The sequence below is a fragment of the Mustela nivalis genome (genome assembly GCF_964662115.1).
Source record: "Mustela nivalis genome assembly, chromosome: 16".
Classification (NCBI taxonomy): domain Eukaryota; kingdom Metazoa; phylum Chordata; class Mammalia; order Carnivora; family Mustelidae; genus Mustela; species Mustela nivalis.
The window spans coordinates 33285826-33312029 of record NC_139035.1 but is presented as its reverse complement, the minus strand read 5'-3'; the positions used below and the strand labels follow the sequence as shown (position 1 = coordinate 33312029).

The window sequence follows — 26204 nt, the reverse complement described above, 5'->3', positions numbered from 1 at the left end:
CACACCCATGTTCCCGAGCTCCCTTACTCTGCTCTGTTTTCTCCTAGTCTTTATCCCCTTTATTATAATTAATTACATGTCTCGTTTGTGCTCTCTCTCCCGTCACTGGAATGAGAACTCCCTAAAGGAGTCCATCTTCACTAATGGACACTCACACCAGCCTCAGAACTGTCCCTGGGACAGAGCAGTTGCTCAAGTATTTACAGAATGAAATGAGTGTGCTAAAAATCCCCTCAGAGGGCTACCACAAAATGAAACTGGGCAGTTTCTGAGCTGTCTCCTGTCAGAGGCAGAGTTGTGCCTGCACCCCCCCCCCCCCGCCCCCCAGGCCTGGTTTGATCCTGCAGCTCCCACAGAACAACAGGCCATTCCTTCTACACTGTTCTGTCAGTCTTAGGGCACTGACGTAAACTGCTCTGCTGGCAGGGCAAGAGCCAAAGTCCCCTCCACTTCTATTCTGTGCCTCATATGACTTCCTTCTCATTTCTGTGAGAGGGCTTCCCTGCCCTTCCTGCGAGGAAAGCTTGAGATCCAGATAAGAAGCCACAGCTCAGCTCCATAGTCTATTAGCTTCACCATACATGGACATAGAACAATGATTAATCACCCAGTTGCTTCCAAGAGAAGGACCTTGGAGATTCTGATTATTTAAACTCAGCACTTCCTCCTGTTAGTTATATATAATTTCTAACATGAAAACAAAACATTTTCTTATAGTAATCCACTCATTATCCCAAGAAGTGAAACAGGGGCCCAAAAAATAAAGGCTTAGAGAAGTTTTTAAATGTTTATGGATCACTGTATGATAGGTTCGATAGTGGGTTGCTTTACTGGTTGGGGGTTTGCTCTTTGAGCTTTTGGGTTAGGGAAGACCATAATCTTCTTCCCCATCCCATCCCTGGTTGCTGCTGCTCACAGAAGGCTCGTGCGAGGCCATCACACGTCACACTCGGAAAGAACATGGCAACAACAGGAGGCGGATTTTAAGACATGGAGCGTATGAAGAAATGGTGTGCGATCTGAGGGTGTTTTGATGAGACAGGATAATCATTTCTGGAAATAGAAAATTAGAATCCCCAACTACTTTCATTCAGCCTCAATTTTTTAAAAAGCCTAATTTTTAAAAAAAGTGACTCACAAACGATAGCACTAAAAAAACGTTAAGGGGAAAAGCTTATTGACACAAAGACCTTTGCTTATATAAAGTATCAGGGCTACTTTCACTTTTTTTTTTTTTTTTTTAAATAATGAAGAAGAGCGACGTGTTTTTATCTGTCAAACCATAACATACAGAGAATGTTACTTAGGAAGGCTAAAGATTGAACTTAAATGTACATCTCTACTAATTATTTTATCATGAAATGGAGTTCCTGACTAGATTGTAGGATCCTCGGCTGTGATATTCTGCTTTTAAAACACGTACCCTGGGGCGCCTGGGTGGCCCAGTGGGTTAAGCCTCTGCCTTCAGCTCAGGTCATGATCTCAGGGTCCTGGGATTGAGCCCTACATCGGGCTCTCTGCTCAGAGGGGATCCTGCTTCCCCTCCTCTCTCTGCCTGCCTCTGCCTACTTGTGATCTCGGTCTTTGTCAAATAAATAAATAAAATCTTAAACAAAACCAAAAACATGTACCCTGGCATCCTGTGTGAAGTAGCAACTTTAGTTTCTGTCAGGCTTGTTTTTGGGGACTGTGTGTGTGTTTAGAATGTTTACTGAAGCAAACTGCTTGAAGGTGTGAGCTATGTCTCATGGGTATAGAATTTGCTTATCACCGTTGAACATTGATCTTACTGACTTTGACCTCACAGATGTTGTTTTAAATACATCAGCGAATACAAAAGCTGAATGCCTTCTCTTCCTGGTCACAAATGTTTATTTAGATCTAATCCTTGGAAGGTTTTAGCAAGTTTCAAAATTAGGTGGGTTTATAAAATATTTACTTTTTAATGCCCTGTAAAAAGCCTCAGTTCTCAGTGGGTTAAGCCTCTGCCTTCGGCTCACGTCATGATCTCAGGGTCCTGGGATGGCATCAGGCTCTCTGCTCAGCCGGGAGCCTGCTTCCTCCTCTCTGCCTGCCTCTCTGCCTACTTGTGATCTTTCTCACTGTCAAATAAATTTAAAAAATAAAATAAAATCTTAAAAAAAAAAAAGCCTCAGTTCTTTGACACTGGCAGCCTGTGCTGTGTGGGCCTGCAGGACACACTGTGTAACTTCTAGTGCCTGGATGAGGTCTGTGTATAGAGCTCAGAGCCGGGAATGTTTCAGCAAGACTGGGATACCAAGTATCTCATCAACACTTTTGGAAAAATTCCTCCTGCCTAATTTTCCTTTTGGTAAAACTTTAATCCTCCATAAAATCCTAGACTTTTTTTTTTAGGTGTTCTTAATATCCTATATATTTAAGAACTTTTAGGTGTTCTTAATATCATATATATTTCTTTTAGTGTCCATAATGTACATCAAGGGCCTTCTTTATAATTATGAATTATTACATCTGGTTATGTAGCAGTGGTTTTTGTTTTGTTTTGTTTTGTTTGAGGTTTACTTTCACTTCTCTTTGGCTCTCAAGAGGAGGCAGGTACAGTCGTAGACATTGTCTAGGACAATATGGCTATGCTTACCCTTTTTTGCGCTTTACAGTTATCCAACAAGAGGCAATGACAGATGAAAGAAAGAAGATCACGCCAAAGAAAATACCTAGGCAGTAAAACAGGGTCATTGAATGCACAGAAAATATAACCAATACATTTTAAACTCTAAACATCTAGTCCCACTCGAGATTGCCAGTGAGTTCTTTAAATGAAAGTATAAATTCTACTTTAAAAAAAAAAAAGATTTTATTTATTTGACAGATCACAGGAAGGCAGAAGAGAGAGGAGGAAGCAGATAAATTCTACTTTTAAGAAACACCTCACACAGGCTTACCTTTAGGAGTTTCCCTCTGCTCATGGTTTAATCTAGCGCATTAGTCTTATTGCCGCAGGGTGGCTGATAAGGGGTGAGCAGAGCAGTCTGTAACCTTTAGTCCACAGCAGCCTTTCAACAGCTCGGTGAAGACAGCCCTGGAGCTCCTGGCCCCGGCACTCAAGGGCCCTGTGCTCCCGCCTTGTGTAAGGCCCAGGGAGGAGCTGTCCTCTGCCACAGAGTCTGCCACCAAACCACTCCTCTTAAATGGGCTAAGGAAGTTGGTCTTTGTGGCTTCCAGTTTGTGGGAGTGAGCGTGATACCATCCTGAGGAAACCTCCTGGGTTATAAACCAAAGAGGAAGTAGGGCTCTCCAGCTACCAACACGAAGGATGATTATTCAGTTTTAACACATTAAAGCCAGTATAGAACCTTCCCTCAAGGACACTCACTCTGTATGCCTGTGAGGATACCGGTCTTGCCACACTGCGGCCTGAATTTTGACTTACTTTCCTTCTAACCAAAACTGTAATGTAGGAGACACAGATCTCTCCTTTTAGGTTTCACTCGTGTAAGAGCATACTTACTGTTCAGGGTGCTAGAGCTCCTCATCCAGCCCTTCCCAAAACTTACCGACTATGAGAGCACTTGTGCCTAAGGGGAAGACAAAAGCAGGACAGTGTCATTCTGGCCCACAGCATGACCAACAGATCAGTCGCTGATGATTCATCCTGATTTTTTCAGCACACGGTCTGATGTCCTTCTAGTATAAAAAGCCATTTATTTCCCTCATACAACCTCATTTTATCTTGTGCACTCAGCAAAGTATGTGTTTTCTTCTTTTAACTTAATATTTTTTCATAAAATTACAGAGAATTTGTAAAACAGAACACACAATATCACCCATACTCCTCTTACCCTGAAATGTTTTGGTGCCATCCATTCTAGTACATTTTCCCATGCATCTAAGTTTTTACAAAGTTATGCAATAAAAATCTAAATCATGACAGGGAAATATAAACTTATTCTAGTGGCTGTATCTGGGTAGTCCAAAATTGCTATTATATATTTAAGTTGTTCCAGTTTTATTGGTAATGAAGCCCTTGCTAAAAATGCATGAAATATTTTTCATATCAAAATATTCCATTAGGGCGCCTGGGTGGCTCAGTGGGTTAAGCCTCTGCCCAGGTCATGATCTCAGGGTCCTGGAATGGAGCCCTGCATGGGGCTCTCTACTCAGCAGGGAGCCTGCTTCCTCCTCTCTCTCTCTGCCTGCCTCTCTGCCTACTTGTGATCTCTGTCTGTCAAATAAACTTAGAAAAAAAAAATATTCCATTAGAGTGGATTCCTAGGAAGGCTAATTGGCATGAATATTTGTACTATTCTTTATTGTTTTTCATAGGCTTTTTGCCAGTCGCTGCGGTACTTTCAACATATGAAGATATCTGTTTCATCACCTCCTTGCTTTTTATTGGGTGTTCACATAAGAAGCTATCTGTTGTTTTAATATAATGGGGATTAAAGGTATCTTGTTCTTTGATTTTGCAATTCTTTAGTTTTAATGAGGTAAAAATTTCCAGATTTATGGGCCAGGGTGAATATATGCTTATATTCTGTCTCCCTATCCTGCATTCTAAGATAGTTTCTGCATTTCCCTGTTCCTTTTTTATTTTGTTTTTATTTTAAAAGATTTTATTTATTTATTTGACAGACAGAGATCACAAGTAGGCAGAGAGACAGGAAGAGAAAGAGAGAGGAAGGGAAGCAGGCTCCCTGCTGAGCAGGGAGTCTAAATTGGGGCTGGATCCCAGGACCCTGGGATCATGACCTGAGCTGAAGGCAGAGGCTTTAACCCACTGAACCACCCGGGCACCCCTCCCTGCTCCTTTTTAAGTGCTGTGTTCTGTTGAAATCTGCTAAAAAAAATTTCACTTACCTTAGGAAGATCATGGAGACTTTTTGTAAATTAGGAGATCCAGATAGTGAGGGCAGGTAGTAGAACCAACTATAAGCCAACTTGAGCTGGAACTTTTGAGAAAATCTGGGTGGAAGAGAGAAGCTAGGTTCTAGGAAAGCAGTTGCATTAATAGATGGATCCTTGGGGGGACTGAAATGGGTGAAGTGGATTTTAGTGACATTTTTTGAGTGTTACATGATAAAATACTTCCTTGAGCCTCACTGGGATATTCCAGTGAAGTCTTAGTTTTTACATTATTTCTGGAGTTAAATTTATTTAGCTCTCAGGTAATACTGTTATGGTACTCTTGAGACAGCACAGTTAAATATAGGTCATATAGGTCAATATAGGTTAGTGGCATGTTCTAGCCCTAAAGGGGAGCCTGAGATCACCCCTTAAGGTGAGGAAGATGATATCAATCATCTGGTATAATTGGGCCATTGAAATAGGAGAAGTGGTAGATTTTTTTTTTTTTAAGATTTTATTTATTTATTTGATAGATCACAAGTAGGCAGAGAGGCAGACAGAGAGGCAGGCAGAGAGAGGGGAGGGAGCAGTCTCCCTGCTGAGCAGAGAGCCCCATGCAGGGCTCCATCCCAGGATCCTGAGATCATGACTTGAGTCAAAGGCAGAGGCTTAACCCACTGAGCCACCCAGGCGCCCCCAGAAGTGGTAGATTTGAGAATTCCAGGAAATTCTTCATTCTGTGATGCTAGCTAGCATCCAAAGAATTCTTTTCTTACTTGGCTTGTTGTTTTCTCTCAAACTGCTCTCTCGGAATTCTTCCAAGTCCCTGGTCTACTTCCCTAGCTTCCTTTTTAGGAAGGCCTAGGACTAGTATCTTGTGCAATCCTAAACCTTAGGGAAAATACTCTTTTATCTCTGTTTTCCACTGTTTTATCTTTGCTCGCCTCTTCTCACACAAAGGACCAGGATTACAGAGGAGAAAGAGACAAAGAGCAAAAAGTGCAAGGGGCTGTCCTTTCAGTCTGGGTCTGTTTTAAGTCCAGAGGGATGAAAGAGTTCACAGGTGGTCCTGCCCAATCGATGAGTCCACGCTGAGGTGTGGGTTCCAGGAATCTTCTGCTTAACAGTTACTTGGCCTGTTTGAATTCTTTGTATCTTCCTGAATCAGAAGAACTGCTTCTTGTCCGGTGTTTGGACTTTGGCCTAAGAGCTAACGCTGGGATTCATCCTAACACTGGGATTTTCTCTTTCGTGGTACCCGGAGGACGGTCCCATCGGCGTCAGCACTGCGCCTGCTCCAGACGCCCCGGAACATTCCGCTGCTGTGGCACTGCGGCTGGAATCGGACTCGCCACCTGCACAGTCATGTGCGGGACCCCCGGGAGCACCGACGGACCCATCTCTTACACAGGCTGACCGATTTCTCCTGGTGTTCAGAGTCTGTTTTTGTCTAGCACCATTTGAAATCGGTTATGATGTAGGGGGAAAAGCAGCGGCCCCGAAGCCTCGTGCAGGCTCTGGGGAGCCACCGCCTGCGGTTTCTTGGAGGATGGACGGGCAGAGAGCGCGCAAGAACGACCGCGCGCCCTTTCCCCTAACTTCTTTAACTGCATTTATGATCCCTTGCTGCAGAGGTAAGAGAGAACCGAATGTATTTTGAGAAATGGCTGTGCTGTATCTGCTGTCCGGGTTGCATGGTGCTGGAAGGTGGTAGGTGCCGCCCGTGCGGTCCGTGGTTGCTGTTGAATTCTCCTTCTGTGACGGGTCTGCTGGTGCTCCTGCCTGAATAAATATTTCCCTCTAGTCGAGTCATCACGTCTCTGTTTTTCATCTGTCATTCCCTCTCCATACTTCCGTGATTAGTGGGGTCCGTGTAGGTTTCGCCGCTTCCTAAGCGTTTGAGAAGGCAGCCCGTTAGGACAAGGATGGAATTCTGTGAGCCAAGAAACATAAACGAGAGAAAAGATCCCAGAACAGAGATGTTCCAGCCTGGGTGGAGGGATGCTGCTCACGGAAGGGGAAACCGAGGCTGGTTCCCAACGGGCACCTCGGTGGCCCGTGATCCTTTGAGAAATTTTGCGGAACTGAACACCCTTGTCCCACGGCTGGTAAAGGAGAGCACTGAGGACTCCCCTTAACAAAAGACGTGGGAGGTCTACTTCTGGTGCGCAGTCTCCGTGAACCCTTGAAGACAGGGTGAACCTGTTCTGGAAAGGTATTCAAAAGATTAGGCAGATTTGAGTTCATGGGGGGTCAGACCTGGAGAATCTGCAGGTCAAAGGGCTGTGGCCTCTTGAGCAAGTGTTTTGCAAAGACATCCGAAGACATCTTGGATCTGTTTTTCAAGACCATGCAAATCTAGTTATACTCTTCTGGGATCGGACCTACATTTTTGTTCTAGTTTCCCCAGGTGACTCTCAGGTGCAGCCACTGTCGACAACCCCCTCTCTGTGGTCTTGCTTTCCTACTCAAATGGTGCTGCGAGGACCCCTAGCGCAGGTGTGTGTTTCTGGTAACATGCAGCAACTTGGGGTTGGTCTTCGTCTCCTTGGGCCACAGTGAGAAAATACTACAGCCCGCGCAGCTTCTAAATAACCGACACTTCTCTTTGGGATGCTGGGAAGGCCAAGATCAAGGGGCTGACAGATTCAGTGCTGGCTGGGAGCAGTTGGCTGGTTCAAAGACCCTGCCTTCTCAGGGCAGAGGGGCTGACGGAACTTTTTTGGGCCTCTTTACAAGGGCACTGAGCCCATTCATGAAGCCTCTGCCCCCATGACCCTAGTCCCTTCCCAAAGTCCCACCTCCTAGGACTGTCACCTTGGGGGTTAGAATTTGAACCTGGGGATTCTGGCGGGACCCAAACATTCACATGGTAACTCTTAAAATAATACACGTCATTGTTTTCAGCTCAGACATCCACAGTGCGACATCATCCCACTAGGCTGAACTTAGGCATTGGCGGGGCCAGGCTCCCATGAGAGGTCCTAGCAGAATCTGCTTCCTTACCTTTCTGGCTTCTAGAGCTGCACCTGTGGCTTGTGGTCCTGGCTCTGCACCCTCCAGGCCCCCAGCAGAGCCTTCAGCCTCTGGGACACGCAGCTGCCCGCTGCCATACTCAGCTTCCTCAGTGTCCTCCCTTCCAGGGAACTGAGCCATTCATTATACTCAGGGCCCCAGCCAAGATCCCAGGTGCAAAGACCCTTTGCCAAAGAGGGGAGGGATATTCCCAGGGGTCAGGTATTAGGACTCTGAAATCTCTGCAGGCCATTAGCCTACCACAAGCAGCAGAAGGTAGAGAACTCCTGGGAATGCTGAACCTTGGGCCCCAGTTGGGACATGCTGCATCAGAATATGCTTTTTTTTTTTTTTTTAAGTATTTTATTTATTTATTTGTCAGAGGGATTGAGAGCACAAGCAGGCAGAGTGGCAGGCAGAGGTAGAGAGAGAAGTAGGCTCCCCGCTGAGCAAGGAGCCCAATGTGGGACTCGATCCCAGGACCCTGGGATCCTGACCTGAGCCAAAGGCAGCAGCTTAACTGACTGAGCCACCCAGGGTCCTCAGAATATGCTTTGTAACAAGACTTACCTGTACACTGCAACTGGAGAAGCGTGGTCCCATGAGGTCTCATCCAAGAAATTCTATAGTAAGGAATTGAGCCCCATGTCAAATACAGATTGAAGGGGTGTTTTCCCAGGAGCATTTTCTGCTGGTGCTGGGTAATCTGATGATCTGCATTTTCCCAGCCATCGTAACTAAGTGTTCATCTGAATGACGATGGTCTCCAGATTCTTTCTGAAGCAGCCAGCCTTAAGCACCAGCATGCCAGAGCTCTTGCTTGGTTCCCATTGTTCAGCTCAAGACTTGCTGCCACTGCCACAGAAAACGATTCCAGTTTTCAAACGCTGTGTAAGGGAGATAGTGAGCCAGGAATTGGGGAGGGGGGTAACTTTCTCGTTGGGACCTATACTTGTGGTGATTCCTTTATCTTTGGGTATATAAGTGAGAGGGAGGGAAAGGACCACAGCCCCCAGTATTCTGCTTCCCCATATTCAAGCAAGATGGGGCAGAGGTTAGCCCTTTTAAAATATTGATTTCACAGAAAGAAATCAGAAAAGACCTAGTTAATGCTGGATCCAAAACAAAACTTAAAATGTCTTCTGGGAATCACAGCAAGGACAGGAACCTCTGAATAATGACCTGGTTGGAAGGATTTGGGGACTGTCATATGCCTGGAGCGTCCACAGGAGGGCAGCAGAGCTACGCCGTAGAAAGAGGGACCGCTTCAGTTCAGTGCAACTTTTCAGGATGAAATTTGAAATGATGAAAGCATTTAAGTAGAGAAAAAATGATGTGCCCAGGTAGTCGACTTTTCATCATTTCTGGCCGTCGGTAGACTATGTTAAATACTGCTCTTGAATAGAAATATGCAAATGTGAAAATCTATAAGAGTTCATTCTTGCTTAAAATGTTAGCTGTCGGTCATGAGTAAGTTTTCAAATAACGAAGCTACCTATTTTCTTTAAAGCTAAAATATTCTGGAACAATGCAAATTCAGATTCCTGCCCATCCTTTCTCTCTCCAGTTTTCTTACAGAAGACTTTCTGGTTGTAACCTTAAAAGCTCCATAAAAAGTTACCATAAAATGTACATTTTATGCCAATTTAAAAAAATATTCTATAGTCTCAAGCAAAAGCCAATTACAATTTAATAAGTTGTTTTATTTACTGATAGACAACCTAATTTTCATGCAGTGTTATCAGAAAGATTACCTCTGTTTTTTCAAACTACAAATAGCCTTGTTTCCTTAGGCAACATCTTATGTCTCAGACTATATTCTGATGTAATAGGCTATATTTGAAGAGCAGCATCTTGTGGGGTACCTGGGTGACTTGGTCAGTTAGGTGTCTGACGCTTGATTTCACCTCAGGTCATGATCTGAGGGTCATGGGATCCAGCCCAGCATAGGACTCTGTGCTCAGCCAGGAGTCTGCTTAAGATTCATATTCCCTCTCCCTCTGTCCTTCCGCCCAACCAAAATAAACCTTTAAAAAAATAAAAAACAGCATTTTGTATATATAAACTTTACCTCTGTCTTTATGAATTTATATATAGAAATGGGTTATGGAGCTTGAGAATCACGAATGCAGAGGTTCTATGTCTTAACTGCATATTAGAATCACTTGGGAGGCTTAAAAAATTCCCTATGCCCAGACCTCATCCCAGGCGAATTACATAAGAAAACCCAGGGGGCTGGGACCCCAGCATCAGTAAAGCTTCTGAGGCCATTCCCTGTGCAACATGGTGCAGAGCACTGAGGCCTGATCTCAGGCATTGAACACTCTGAGTTTATTTAAATTTGCAAAAGGACCAGGAAGTTTTCTGCATACACAAAAGCAAACCCCATTATTAGTTACACAAATCAAATTTTATATTTTCATTGCTGGGAATTGGGCTTTTCTGTACTTGACCACACCCATGCATTCCAGTTATGAGGAAGGCACGTCTCCTTCCTAGAGGCAGGGATACAGAGGTGGTGTGTAGTGAAGCTGGGCAATCACAAAGGCTGATTTGGGAGATCACAGAGGCTGAGAGCTGAGCGAATCAGGAAAAGCTTCAGTGGGTGGGCAGTGGGAGCTGAGCCTTGGAAGATGCCCAGGACCTGGCGGGACCATGAGGGCTCTGGGCAGCTGTGAACCAAGAACTCAGCAGAGCACTTGGGGCACACAGTCTGCTTGGTGGACGCAGCTTATTTGAAGAAGTACATGGAGCAGCAGGAGGAGAAATTTTAGGAAGAAAAGCTGGGACTTAATCATAGGAAGCCTTCAGGGAGCACATGAAGCAACTTGGACTTGATACTGTAGGTCACGTGCTGTGGCTGAACACCTCCGAGCAGGAGTGGGATGCTAAGGGAAGCTGGGCCCCAGGGGCAAGCACATGTCCTCTGAGATCAAGCACGCTGGAAATAACACATCATCACACGGGAAAAGTCTCCAATCTACACTTTATTTTTTGCAACATTTGAAGATCCAGATTTCAAAACAATGAGCAATAAAGATCCGACACATGGGACGTCTCATTTCACTGCAAATACATTCTTACAGTTTCAGCAAACTTGTAAATTTACATACACATTTTTATGTCATTACAGAAACTTTCTGTTTTCCCCTTATGTTAGGTGATTGACAAGTTGCCTGACAAAGAGCATAATTTATATTTACACATATATAACAATTTCCATATAAATCTACTAAAATGAAAATTAAATCTGAAGCAGAAACTACTGTACAAGTCTATTTATTTTCGAAAGCATAACAATCTTTGGTTGAAAAGATTCAGTTCGGCCCGTTACAAATAAAGGGCCCAGCCATCCCTTGCTTTGAGCCAGTGCTACCCCCCTGAAGAGTAGGCGGCAATGGGCAGGGTACTGCTGGGGAGGGTCCGGCTTCCCCTCCGCACTGATTTCAGAATTCCCGTTTCTTTCTGCTCCGGCTGGCGGATCCCAGAGGGAAGGAACACGGACAGTGCACCACAGACATCCTTCATCTCCAGACAGGACTTAGCTGCTCCGCGCTGTTTTCCCAACCTTATCCTTCTCGGGGCAATGCTTCTTTGCCGAACGGGCCCTACTAACCATCCAAGTGCAAGATGAAACTCATACAAGTGTCATGTGAGTTCGAGTGGCCGTCCCTCCTCTGCCCCTCTGGGCTTCTCTTAAGGACACCCTGCGTGGGGTGAGGACACAGGGGCCACAGTCTGTCCCAACCAAGCATCCGCTACTTCCTCAGCTGCTGGCCCTTTCTGTCCCTCTGCACGGCCAACGGCAGGCAGTCTCCTCCTCTGAAACGCGTGCCTTAGTCTTTACTCTGCTTTCAGCACAGAAGGTGAGATGCGCCTGAACACTCAGATTCTGAGAGAACCTGAGCTTCTCCGATGGCCACGTTCCTGCAAACCTCACCCCTTTTACACAGCCTTGTCTAAAGTAAGACCTCTCTGCATTCAAGTACTGGGAGAAGAGGGCCCCCTGCCGGAATTTAGAGTGGAATCCTCTTAGAGAAAACTGCAAGTGTTCCCTCTGGCACCGGCTGGCGTTCTTGCGAGCTCCCTGACATTGTACAGGAGTTTGCAACAGATCTGATGCCTCATGCATGTCTCAGACAGCTTGCTGATGCTTTAAAAAGTGAAGCACAGATCTGTACCCTTCCTTAAATCACCAGGAAATTAAAAAAAAATATAGAGAGAGCAGAGGACCACAGGGGAAGAAAGGGAAGATTGAATGGGAAGAAATCAGAGAGGGAGACAAACCATGAAAGACTCTCGACTCTGGGAACCAAACTGAGGGTTCCAGAGGGGAGAGGGTTTGGGGGGATGGTGTAACCGAGTGATGGGCATTAAGGAGGGCACATGAGGTGCTAAGCACTGGGTTTTACATACAACTAATGAACACTACATCAAAAACTAATCATGTACTATATGTTGGCTAATTGAATAAAAACCTTATTTAGAACATTTTCCACTAATATTCTTAGTTAAGGAAGTCAGACTTGTTCAAATTCCCAATATGCAGTGTTCCTGTTTTTAATGTTTAAGGGCTGAAGTACCATACACATATTAGTAGAGGCATTTAACACTAAACAATATATAAAACACATCTTAGAGTTCCTGGAAGAATGAATCTTAAGACTTGGCATTAATCTTTGAACAAAAAAGGATTTCAAAATCACTTTCTTTACAAATGAAATGTATTTCATTTTGAACTATAGTTCTCTAAATATGGAGATGTATTTTAAAAATGATTTCCCCGCCTAAATACTACCAGGGTTACCTTGTTGAGTAGTCCTAGATATTCAAGTGTTATTTAAGGGAAAATAGGCCTGATGTCCATACTGAAGTTCATCCCCCGTTCTAAGCATCATCAAAAGATGGTGACTACATTCAGCCTTATGGCTTAGTGGCTACATTCACGAAAGCATGATAACTACAGAATAACTTTGAAGGAACTTGAGATTTTAACAGGATCAAAAGATAAACTGAAGCTTGTGGAAACAATTTAGTGCATCTGCTCTGCCTCAGTGGTTGATTTACTTTGCTAAGTGGTATATTCACCTTCAACCTCTTGTTTCCTACAAAGCAATTTACCCAGAAAACATCAGTGAAGTACAGAAATTAAATCCAGAGGCCCACTGAGAGAACAGACAATTAAAAACATGTATTTCTAGTAGCAAAATTTCAACTAGTCTCAGTATAGAAACTGTCATATCCTTGTGTCTCATTTCTGAGTCTCTCCAAAGCAAGAAATAGAGTAGTATGATACAAAGCACTTAGTAAAGATTTCGTCATTTCAATTAAAATGAGGGCTAACTGCGAAGACCGGAGAGAAACACATGTAGGACCTAAACGCAAAATCTTAAATCTGGTTCTGAGATGAAACTTTCGGTAACAATTCCACCAGCCTTCGAGCCCAATAATAGCCCCATTTAGCCCTCACCGCCAAGGAAATCATGTGTTTCCTTTTGTTTGTGTGGTGGTGGAATCCTTTTCTTCACACAGAATTTTAACTAGAGTCCGAGAGAGAAAGATAAAAAGGGCTCAGCTAAATTTTAAGGTGACACTTATTTGGTAGAACGATGAAGCAGTTTAAAGATGGTAACATCTAACCTTGGATTATTGATCACAGATGTCTTATATGACCTTCAGCCTCCATTATATGACCTTCAAATGTTTGCAGACACCCTGAAACTCACAACAGACTGAAATCTACCTTCCTGGTTGGCCTTAGCCTCAAAGGAATTCTGAGAGACCAAGGTGCACAGGACTGGGGAGGCGCGTCCTGCCACTTCCAGTTGGTATGGTGGGTCTTCCCCTGTGCTCGTCTGACCCCAGACAGCACTCTGCTTTTGCCGAGAAACTGCCTTTCCTATTGGCCTCTGTAGAGTCTGCTCCCAGACTCCTGACTGTAAGGTGGGGTAGCACCTCACAATACAAGTGATGGGATAACGTCTCTCTCTCTTCCCGGCCGTGGAGACACACATTCTGGCACAGAGGACGGCTTCCAGTTCCTTTCATCAGGACAGAGGGCAGTGAGGCTCAAAAGGTCTAAGGCAATGCAATTCAAGATTTTTCAAAATCTAAACTTTTTTGTGGGTCTCTTTCATATGCTAAAAATATCTGGTAAAGGAAAACAAATAAATGCATTTATAGAGCTAATATTTATGAATTGAAGTCAAATACATTTATAAAATTAAATAAAATGTATTTTGGCTTCTGACAAAGGACATTTTTCTTCCCTGCACTTGAACTCATTTTAAATTTCTGTGCAATCTGTTTACCCCCAAAACCGTTTAGCCTGATGCAAATCGTGTAAACTCTCTGTGAGGACAAAGGGTCCTAGCCTCTCACACATCAGATTCAGAGGGAACACGCAGAGCACATATGAGATCCATGGAACACTGTCTGAGAAGTCAGTTTTATGACAAGCAGACATCTTCAGATGCATCTTGACTTCCGCATCGAGCAGTTTCTCCCTGAGGCACATCTGCTTCCCCCCCAGGGAAAACCTCCGTAAAACTGATTACCTGACACCCCATTTTCCTAGGATGGATCTAAAGTTTGCTTCCTCGACTAACTACAAAATCCTTTCTTATCTATTAACTGTTTAAAATTGTCTGAAGTTTGTTGAGAGCTCAAGAATTTGAGAGCCACGTAGAAAAAGGTTCAAGTTGATGTGATCCTTCCGTTTTTTGCCCCTTGTCACCCCTCTCCCCACAGCCCGATCTGGCCACTCGATGGAGGACATCCCAGACCTCTATAACCTTCACCGAAGTACTGACAGCTTAAAAATTACAGTGACTGGCTCAGTCATTATTGTAAACATCGGTCTGAGTTAAACCAAATAATAAATACCATTAACAGAAAAAAAAAATGGGAAAACTGCTTCATCACAGGTAAAAAAATACATAAAGTATGTAAATGATTCTAATGGACTTCAGCAGGCTCTGGCTTCCCCGGGATGATGTCACCAGAGTACAGAAAACCATACATTTATGAAACAAAAATGACCACCCACATGTGAACACATTAATGCCAGGCAAATGCATCTGTTTTCCAGAGCCACACAGTCATGAGAAGCCAGGCAGGACTCAAGCAGTAGCAAAGCACTGGGCAAGGGGTGCGGACTCCCGGATGAGAAAGTCTGGCGGCAAGTGAGTTCTAGAAGGAAACTGAAGGAAAAGGGCCCATTTCACATGCCCTGGGGATCCCATTCTATTCTTAGCTGAAACTAAGAACAGACGACCACAGCAGAACCCGTCTGTGTGGGGCCACATTCATCAAACAACCTAGAGACATCTGAGGACCTGAAACGTGAGGACCTCCACAATGTTTGTGCTTTGGGATGGAGGCTGCAGAAGGGTGACCCGTTCCCAAGTCATCACAAACACAGGTTTCCACCAAAATCCATTTTGTACCAAGTTCCAGCAGCCGTCTGGGACGGTCTGTGCCTCGTGCCCTGCTTCCAGAGTTACCCCTAGAAACAGAGCAGTGCCTGCTTACACTTTGTAGTCTCGTAAGCAAGTTTCTCAGGCAACAACGCTCAATTTCAGGGAGAAAGGTGATGGGCATTAGGCACTACAAAGAATATAATTCAAATCTTTACTTTTTTAAACAACAGCAACGTAAATATAAATATTAGCCCACACTCTTTCAAAGAATCTCTCTCTCATAGGAATCTTTAAAAAGTCCAATTATCTTAAATAGGAGAAAAACTTTGCTGAGCTTGACGGTGTTTTCTTCAGGTTTCAGGAATGTGAGCGTCTCCATCAAGTCACCCCCTCTGGTGACTCAGAGTGCAACCCAGGCCAGCGGCAGCATCACTGGGTGCTCATGATAGACAGGATATCTGTCTCAGCACCAGACCTATGACTCAAAGTCTGCATTTTAGCAAGACCCCAGGTGATTAATGTGCACATGAACGTTAGAGAAGCATTGTTCTAGATTGTAAAGGAGAAAGGTGTAATATCAACCCACATGAGAGAGACTTGAGTTTTGAAACAACATAGAACCTAGAGAGTTTGGTAAAATAGTTCAATGTCCTGACATGAAATAATTTAGAGAATCTAAAATTGATAAAGCTGTTCTAGAATACTGATTTTCTAACGGAGTATGTTCCTGTCATGAAAAGGGTAACGTATCCTAAAATATTCTTCATAAATTAGCTCATTAGGCATTTATGAATTTTTCTTCCCACACTTTTTTAAAAAACTCTTTTCCCTCCAAATTATGCTACCATATATAGGATTAATCACATTGCACCAGTTAAAGATATATTTTCTGAAAATATTTAAAAATTTTATTATTGCAATATTCTGTTTACAAAGAAAATTTGGATGGTAAGCAGTCAAGTATGGCCTTTTTAAAAAATTGAAAGATAATTTACATAGACCATTGTTTTAGCTTTAGATGAACACATAATAATAATTTGAGAAATATATATATTGCAAAATAATCACAATAAGTTTAGTTATCATTCACAACACAGTTACAAATATATCGTTGGTGTGTGACAGACACTTTAAAGATATACTCCCTTAGCATCTTTCAAATATGTCATATGGTATTATTAACTATAGTCACCATTCTGTCAATTATGTCCTCAGCGATGTAGTACGTCCTACAAACTGCAAACCTTTTGACCACCTTCACTCAGCTCAACTAACACCCCTTCTCCCCATCCTCCCCGACTCCGCTCCATCTCTGGCACCCACCAAACTTTTCTCTGTATCTGAGTTCATTTTTTTAAGCTTCCACATATAAGTGATATCATAAAGTATTTGTCCTTCTCTGCTTTATTTAACCTGGCATAATGCTCGAAGGTCCATCTGTGTTGTTACGAATGGCAGGATTTCCTTTTTTATGGCTGAATAACATATCATCAGATGATGGAATCTATATAATGGGCTATACAATTATGTATAATATTCATTATACACTTAAATGTACCACATTCTATAATATATGTATGTATATAGTATATACACAGACAATATATTTTCATTTTATGGTGTATATATATGTACAATATTTTCTTTATCCATTTATTCACTGACGAATATTTAGTTTGTTTTCACGTCTTATTGTAAATAATGCTGCAATGAACACTGGTGTGCAAGTTTATTTTCAAAACAGTGATATCATCTCCTTTAGATAAATACCCACAAATGGAATTGATGGGTAAGTTATTTCTATTTTTACTTTTTTCAGGAACCTCCATACTATTTTCCATATGGTACACTAATTTACATTCCCACCAATAGTGTACAAGGGCTCACCTTTCTACTGTCATATCTTTTTGAAGTAGCCATTCTAACAGTTGTGAGATAATCTCTCTTGGTGGTTTTGATTTGCATTTCCCTGATGTTTAGTGATTTTGAACATCTTTTCATACATCTGTTGGCAATTTCTATGTCTTCTTTAGAAGAATGTATATTCACATTGTCCATTTTTTTAAAAAAATATTATTTATTTATTTATTTGAGAGAGAGACAGTGAGAGAGATCATGAGCGAGGAGAAGGTCAGAGAGAGAAGCAGACTCCCCGTGGAGCTGGGAGCCCGATGTGGGACTCGATCCTGGGACTCCGGGATCATGACCTGAGCTGAAGGCAGTCGTCCAACCAACTGAGCCACCCAGGCACCCCTGTCCATTTTTTTTTTTAAAGTGAGGTGTAATTTACATATAACACATCAGTTTCGGGTATACAATATACTTAAATAAGATTTGTACATTTGCAAAATTATCGCCACGAATAAATCTAGTTAGCATTCATCACCATACAGATATAATTCTTTTCTTACTATGAAAACTTTTAAGGTCTACTCTTAGCAACCTTCAAATATGCAATACAGTATTATTAACCATATTACCATGCTGTGCTTTACATTCTGTGACTTATTTGTAACTGGAAGTTTGTACCTTTTTGACCTCCTTCACCCATCTCACTCACCCCTGCCACCCTCCTCGGCAACCAGTAATCTGCTCCCTGCATCTAAGAGTTGTGTTTTTGTCATTTCAAGAGACCACATATAAGTGAGATCATATGCTATTTGTGTTCTCTGTCTTACTGCATTTAGCCAAATGCCCTCGACGTCCATCCATGTTGTCACAAACAACAAGATTTCCTCCTTTTTTTATGGCTGAATAATATCCCATTGTATATGTACCACTGGTTCATTATCCACTTATCTATTGATGAACATGTAAATCACTAATTCCATTTCACTATGATCTTTTCCCCAGGCTTTATCTTGTTCTTTCATTTGGAACATGTTCCTTTGTTTCTTGTTTCTTGACCTTGTTGGTTTCTAGGTGTTCGAGGAAACAGCTCTCCCAGTCCTAAAGCAGCACCCTGGTGTAGGGATATAACTTACCGTTCAACCCAGCCCTAGTTCTTGGTTGTCTCTCAAACCTTTGCGATTGTCCAAGCTGCTGACTTTGTTCTCAGTGGCTCTCAGGAGTTGAGGGTATTGTCAAGACTTGTCAGTGTCCAAGAGAGGAAGACCCCAGTCAGCACTTAGGCTGATTGGAAGCCAGTCCCTCGGGTGGCAGCTTAGAAAGCATGCAAATAAACCTCCTTCAGGGGAATGCTGGGCACTGGACACTTTGGGGTGCTCCCTCTGTACGGGGCCCTATGGCGATAGTTAAGAGCCATTGCTTTATTTGTTACTGTCCTGTTGACCACCAGGGCCGGTTATCAAGGGATATGTCCTATGGGTAACAGCCACAAAAGCTGCGGCGTCAGCCATATACACAAGCTCCTTTCCCAGAGACATGTACAACCTGGGGCTGGGCAGAAGGAGAGTTTGAAGGTGCCTGTCAGTCTGCCAGTCTCTGGGGAGGACTGTCTTGGGCTCACCAACATGTGTCTCATTAGAAGCCTGTTCCTTAGGCCACAGCTATGCAGATAAGCTAAAAGGCCTGTCACAGAAAGACTGGGATGACTTCAGTCGCCACCTCTGTGCTGTGTCCTGGACTGGGCAGCCGGTTAACAACGGTCAGTTTGTTACAGTCCTGTGTGACCTGCAGATATAAGCCCCACGGGCCACTTGATAGCTGCATGAGCTTTTCCTGGAGCTGCTGGCAATATGGAGTCCAGCAGAGGGACAGAGGAAGACAGCGAGGTGTCTGGAGAGGACCGCAGTCAGCCATTTTTTTAATGAGAAGCCTGTCCCTCAGGCCTCAGAGATGTGGCTACGCTAATAGGCCTCCTTCCAGAAAGACTGGTGGCACATTTCAGTTGGCTGCCTCTGTGCTGTGTCCTGGGGTGTGGCCTGTTAACAGGTCCTTCTCTGTTATGGCCTGCGGGACCTGCAATGTCAGCCTCCCTGGTCATGAGTGCCAGGCAATCAAGCGGCGTTCCCTGGGTGGCAGCTATAAACGCCAAAGCCCCGGATGTGTGCACAAGCTCCCTTCTGAAAGATACCAGCAGCTGAGAGCAGGCAGAACGACAGCAGGAAGATGGGGCCCTCCAGCCTCCACGGGCTTTTAAGAGTATTTCAGCTGGGTTAGGTGAGGGTGACATTAGATACCTGCCCTTCAGCCTAAAGCTTTTAAGAGAAGCAAACAGATCTCTTCCACAGAAAGACCAGGCGTTTCAGTCAGCTGCCTCTCCACTGGACCCTGGGGGGTTATCCACAACGGGCACTTCAGGAACTGTTTCTTGATTTGCTATAACCTTATAGACATAAGCCCCATTGGCTTTCAAAGCAGACCCATCTGTCAGGTGTAGGTCTTAAAAGATGGGGTGCCAGATGTGGGGTTCAAACATTTTTCTTCCCACGAAGCTCAGAATTGAGTTTCTGCCTGACTGTTACCACGTTTGGGGAGGATTTTATGGTGAGATACTATCTCAGTCTCTCCTACCCATTTTGATGTACAATTTTGTGTTTTTTAAAAGTAGGCTCCATGCCTCATGTGGGGCCTGAATTCACAAACCCAAGATCAAGAGTCAAGAGGCCCCACCGACTGAGCCAGTCAGGTGCCCCTTGATGTGGGTTTTTTATCCACCAAATGTGTAGGAGTTCATCAAGTTAGTTTTCAGATTTCTTCCAGAGGGAATTGTTCTGTACGTAGCTGTAGATTCTATGTGTTTGAGAAAAGGTGAGTTCAGGATCCTCTTATGATGCCATCTTAAACCAGAGGCTCAGGTTACAAGACCCATTAACTGGCAACTACAGAGAGTTTAAGTAATACTTGCTAAGGACCCAGTAAGTATTTTGACACAGAGAATTTAAGCAAAAAAGGAAAGTAAGAAGCAGAAGGCTATTTTGTTTTGCTTTCTCGAGAAGTTATTTCTAGACAAAACCTTTGGACTTGTAAAATTATTCCACCATTTCCTTCTCATGCTATGGTGTATATGTACTAAAAAATATACTACTGATTGAGAAATCCAATATGCATATCATGTGTTCTAAAAATATAAGATTGAAGATTCAAACAAAGGCACTATGGTTTAAAAATAATAACCAATAATATAAAAAAGTTTGAGTCCTTTATGTGTAAAGAATATACTTTTTTTAAAAGATTTTATTTATTTATTTGACAGACGGAGAGAGATCACAAGCAGGCAGAGAGGCAGGCAGAGAGAGGAAGGGAAGCAGGCTCCCTGCTGAGCAGAGAGCCTGATGTGGGGCTCCATCCCAGGACCCTGGGATCACGACTGAGCCGAAGGCAGAGGATTTAGCCCACTGAGCCATCCAGGTGCCCCTAAAGAATCTGTTTTTTTTTTTTTATATAGCCTAAACCAGACGATTAATAAAAAAGGCAAATTATATCATAAAACCATGAATACCAAGAGCCTTAAAATTATTAGTGATTTTTTTTTTTTTTTTAGATTTTATTTACTTAATTTGTCAGAGAGAGAGAGGGAGAGAACACAAGCAGGGTCATCAGCAGGCAGAGGGAGAAGGAGAAGTGGACTCACTGCTGAGCAGAGAGTCTGAGATCATGACCTGAGCTGAAGGCAAACACTGACTGAGGCACCCAGGCATCCCTAGAATGATTAGGTTTCATGTTAGAGGTATTTCCCAAGCTACCTGGAAAGGAAATTACTAAAAATCACTAAAAAATCAGAAATTTCAAAGCACCTAATCTTGGTCTATGCTCCAGGATTTGTTCTAAGTCTCTTACTAAATTGAAAGACATTTCATTAAAATTTTAAGTTTGATATTTAAAAGCCCTATTCTCGATAGGAGATATGTACTTATACACTTTTTTTTTTCCTATTATAAGCCTCCCCCCCCTTTTTTTTCAGTTTTATAAATTAAAAACAAAGATAAAGTTAATGAGGTGCTTTGTAAATCTTACCCCTCAGTAATGTTAAGTTTAATCCCATCAGTTTTACTGAAACCCTGTAAATTAAGAGAACATAAGAGGGAAATCAAATAGTGCTGTTTTTCCTTCCCTAGTTCAATAAGTATAAATAAAAGCTCTACATAAAAACAAATCAAATTGGGTATTTGAATGAGAACCTACATAGGTTCTTACAATTACCTAAGTTACCCAGACATATGGAAACTTTCATCATAAAAATTTCAAGGAATACAACTGTCCAAGCCTCCACCGTGGGTGGTTCTAAATTTAATCTTGACCACTAGTCCAATGTAGGACGCAGGGTAAACCTAGGTCCATGATTTGCTACACAACTTAAATCTCAAATCCCACCGAAACGTTTCTTGTTAGGGAACAGCTGCGGCTACTTTGCAGGGAGCCCTCTGACTGCAGGAACCTTAACAGCAGCCCGAGGAGGTTTCAGTAAACACGAGCAAACGGGATGGGGCGCTCATGCAGGCAGAGTTTCTGGAAAGGCGGTATGCGGGACAAACAGAAGAGCTGCACGAGAGGATGTCAAGAGTGAGCAGGACCATGAGTTAGAAGAACATGCTTTTATTTACCCTTTCTTTCCCCTTTGAAAACATCTATACAGGCAGGTGCAAAGTACGGCAAGGCCAACAACTGCAAGAGACCAGGAGACAAAGGACATAAAACTTGGAAAGCTGGGTGTCAAGATTTAAGATTTAGCAGCAGAAATAAGTAAGTGCTGGTTGCATTGCAGTCGTTAGAAAATGTTATTTTACTTAAGCACCTATCTATTCATGTTCCCTCCGGACTCTCTTACTATCTAAGGCCCATTCCCTGGAGTCACTGGACTAATCCACAGGAAGCCAGAGAAGAATCCTTGCTTCGTTTAGAAAATTACCCGAAGCATCTCTGGGACACAAACTCGTGCCCAATCATCCTGAAAACACATGTAACGTTCAGGGTTTGTGACTAAGTGGACATGTACAGTATAAAAGACTACACATTCGCCAGCAAAACGCAGTGTGTCATACCAAGGTCAGGCTGTTCTAGACTGGTGGACTTCATTTCAAGCTATAGAAACTGAAAAGTCATTTAAAAAATAATGCTCTTCTTTGCAGTTGTATTTTCATTAAGTGGCATCAATGTTCGGGCTACTTACGAAGAGTAAGAACAATCACAGTGATGATGCCTGCATCTGAGAAAAAAAGAAAACTGTTTGAAGACTGAGCACACAAGGGTCCCAGATGGTAGATGCATTTAATTTGGATCAGATCATCTAATGCCATGTCAGAGAAGTCGCTCCCCAGTCTAGTTTCAGGGTGAGCGCTAGCGTGTCCAGCTCATTCTGATCAGAGAATCCTTCTAATCAGATTCCAGGGTTAGAATCCCTCTTGCAAAACTCTTCACTGGAACTTGACTTTTCATGGCTTTGTGCTGTCGGAGCTGTACCAGGTTACTTCGTAAAGCTCACCAGGACTATCAGAATTCCCTAGATTAGAGGAAATGACCTACGGGTCTCCATATACAGTACCACTTAGGTTTAGCATGTTAAGTGGACTACTAAAATTTAAACTCCAAATGTCCAATTTTGTGAAACTTGGTTCCTTCCTTAACTACCAATGATTGAAACACAATAGATATGTCCACATAGAACTCCAAGGCCTCATAATGCAGAGTAATTAGTAGCCAAAATAATACCTAATTCCTCAAAGTCTTCAAGTGTTAGTCGGTCACTGGGCTCCGGATAGCCTAGGGGAAAAAATAGAAATAAGTTAAAAAAGAAAGATAGCCAAAAGCTTAAAGGTCCATAAATTCACTGGTTTTATTTTTTGCTTTTGTATGAAACCACTTTTCATTTCATTTACCTTAATGGTTATAAATAAAAGTGCGCTCATCAATTATAAATTTATATTTGATGTCATCAACAATATTCTTCCTGTCCACTGAGATTTCCTGTGACAATATTCTGTGGTATAGGAAGCAAACTTATCATTGCCACATCCTCAAAATTATCCTGAATTCAACATGATTCTACTTAAAATTAAAAAAATACAGGACTTTGAAACAATTTAGAAGCTGATCTGGAATAGAAAGTCTCTTCAACATAACAAAAGCCACTTATCAAAAACCCATGGCTGACATCAAATTTAATGGTGAGGGACTAAAGTTTTTCCCTTAAGACCTGGAACAGGGGGTGCCTGTTCTGGGTGGCTCAGTTGGCTAAGCAACTGCTTTCGGCTCAGGTCGTGATCCTGGAGTTCCAGGATCAAGTCCTGGGATCGAGTCCCGTGTCTGGCTCCCTGCTCAGCAGGGAGTCTGCTTCTCCCTCTGACCCTCTCCCCTCTCATGCTTTCTCTCACTCACTCTCTCTCTCTCTCAAATAAATAAATAAATAATCTTAAAAGAAAAAAAGATCTGGAACAGGACAGGGTGTCTGTGTTTGCCATTTCTATTCCATATTTCTGATATGGAAATTCATATCAGAACTAGTTGAAAAAGAAATAAAAAACATCTAAATTAGGAAGAAATAAAATGATCTCTATTCATAGGTGACACGATCTTTTACATAGAAAACTCTAAAGATTAAACACACATACACACAGACCTGGTGGAATGAATAAATGAATTCATTAAAGTTGCAGGATACAAAATCAACAAGCAAAAATCAATTGCATTTCTACACACTAACAATAAGCAACCTAAAAAGGAAATTAAGAAAACAATTCCATTTATAACTGAATCAAAAAGAGTAAAAGACTTTGGAATAAACATGACAAAGGAGGTAAAAGACCTGTTACACTGAAAATTATAAGCTAAAGCAGAAAGGAATTTAAAAAGACATAAATAAAGGGAAAGCAATCCCTGTGTTTGTGGATTGGGGGACCTACTAAAGTTAAGATGTAAACATGATAAGAAACAATCTACAAATGAAATGCAACCCCTATCAAAATTCTAATGATGCTCTTTGTAGGAAAAGAAAAATCCATCCGAAAATTCATATATAATCTCAAGGGACTAGGAATAGTCAAGGCAATCATGAGAAGAGAAAGAAAAGATGAAAGGACTCATATTTCCTGATTTCAAAACTTACTATAAAGCTACAATAACCAAAACAGAATGGTGCTGGCATTCTAAAGACATTCTAAAGAACTACAGACAAATGGAACAGAAGCCACAAAATAAATCTTTGGATATGCTGTTAAGTAATTCTCCACAAAGGTGCTGACAAACTTCAGTAGGGAAAGAGCAATCTTTTCCACAAATGGTTTTGAAAACTGGATAACTACATACACAAAAGGATGACTTTTAACACTTGCCATTCACCAAATACAAAAGTTAACTCAAAATGGATCAAAGACCCTAAAAATTTAAAACTATAAAACCCTCAGAAGAAACTAAGACTACAAGCTTCATGATGTTGCACCTGGCAATGATTTATTGAATTTGACACCAAATGCACAGGCAACAAAAGAAAAAAACAGATAACTTAGACTACAACAAACATAAAAAAATCTGTACATCAAAGGACACTAGCAATAGACTGAAAAAGCAACCAACAGAATGGGAGAAAATATCTGAAACTCATATAATAAGGGATTAATATCCAAAATATAAAAGGAAATCCTAAAATTCAAAAATAAAACAAAACAAAACACAATCCATTAAAAATGGACAAAGGACTTGAACAGACTTTTCTCCAAAAAAGATACAGAATGCCAATATGCACAGGAAAAGATGTGCAACACATTACTAATTGTTAGGGAAATGCAGATAAAAACCACGATGAGATTCTACCTCATATATTACCTAACACACAGTATGATCATTATTTTCAAGAAGCAGAAAATAGTTGGTGGGAATGCAAGCTGGTGTAGCCACTCTGGGAAACAGTATGGAGGCTCCTCAGAAAGTTGAAAATAGAGCTACCCTACCACCCAGCAGTCGCACTACTGGGTATTTACCGTAAAGATACGAATGTAGTGATCTCAAGAGGCTCGTGCACCTGAATGTTAATAGAAGCAATGTCCACAATAGCCAAACTATGGAAAGACCCTAGATGTCCATCAACAGATGAATGGATAAAAAAGACGTGGTATAAATATAGACAATGGAATACTATGCAACCATCAAAATAAATGAGATCTTACCATTTGCAATGATATGGATGGAACTAGAGGGTATTATCCTGAGTGAAATAAGTCTACCAGAGAAAGACAATTGTCATATGATCTCCCTGGTATGAGGAAATTTGAGAGGCAACATGGGGGGTTTGGAGGGTAGGGAAGGAAAAAATGAAACAAGATGGGATTGGGAGGGAGACAAACCATAAGAGACTCTTAGTCTCACAAAACAAATTGAGGGTTGTCAGGGGGAGGGGGTTAAGGAAAGGGTGGTTGGGTTATGGACATTGGGGAGGGAATGTGCTATGGTGAGTGCTGTGAAGTGTGTAAGGCTGATGATTCATAGACCTGTACCCTGGGGCTAGTAGTACATTATATGCTAATAAAAATAAATAAATAAATAAATGAAATGGAAAAATAAAGCAGAAAATAATACATGTTGGCAGAGGTGAAGAAACTGGAACTTTTGTGCTTTGCTGGTGGGAATGTAAAATGTGTACCCACTGTGGAAGACAGTACCATTGTTCCTCAAAAAAGTAAAACACAGAATCATCATATAACCAGTGATTCTATTCCTAGGTATACAGCATCCCAAAACTGCTAACAGGGACTCAAAATTAAAAATTTTCTATTTTCAAGTCTACCATTGAAAACAGGATTCAAACATTTGGAAGCCAATATGCAGAGAAACATTACTCAGAGTAGCCAAAATGTGGAAAGAACCCAGATGTCTATCAATAGATGAATGAATAAACAAAATATACAAAACAATCTATATTATTCTGCCATAAAAAGGAATAAAGTTCTGATCTATGCTACAAGGTGGATGAACCTTGAAAACATTATGCTAAATAAAATGATTCAGAAATAATTCCATTTCAAGAAGTACCTAGACTAATCAAATTCA

The 26204-nt window shown here is 42.1% G+C and overlaps 2 protein-coding genes across 25 annotated transcripts in view; both read right to left on the bottom strand.

Moving 5' to 3' along the window:
- CR1L (complement C3b/C4b receptor 1 like) overlaps positions 1-26204 on the bottom strand; it is a gene marked incomplete at its 5' end in the record, with an annotated part of 178044 nt that overhangs the window by 6858 nt on the left and 144982 nt on the right. The window lies entirely within an intron of this gene.
- Positions 17524-26204, bottom strand: part of LOC309850286 (membrane cofactor protein-like) — a 34586-nt gene continuing 25905 nt past the window's right edge. For 7 of the 24 annotated variants that reach the window (XM_082704010.1, XM_082704032.1, XM_082704014.1 and 4 more), the window contains 5 exons: positions 22875-22925; positions 22336-22371; positions 21770-21830; positions 21183-21226; positions 20692-20911 (listed from right to left, as the gene is read on the bottom strand). In XM_082704010.1, coding sequence (XP_082560136.1) covers positions 20796-20911; positions 21183-21226; positions 21770-21830; positions 22336-22371; positions 22875-22925 — 308 coding nt within the window. In that variant the 3' untranslated portion in view covers positions 20692-20795. Of the gene's footprint in view, positions 20048-20691; positions 21227-21745; positions 21831-22335; positions 22372-22874; positions 22926-26204 lie in introns of those variants that run through there. The other 17 variants (XM_082704031.1, XM_082704033.1, XM_082704023.1 and 14 more) reach the window with 7 other exon arrangements.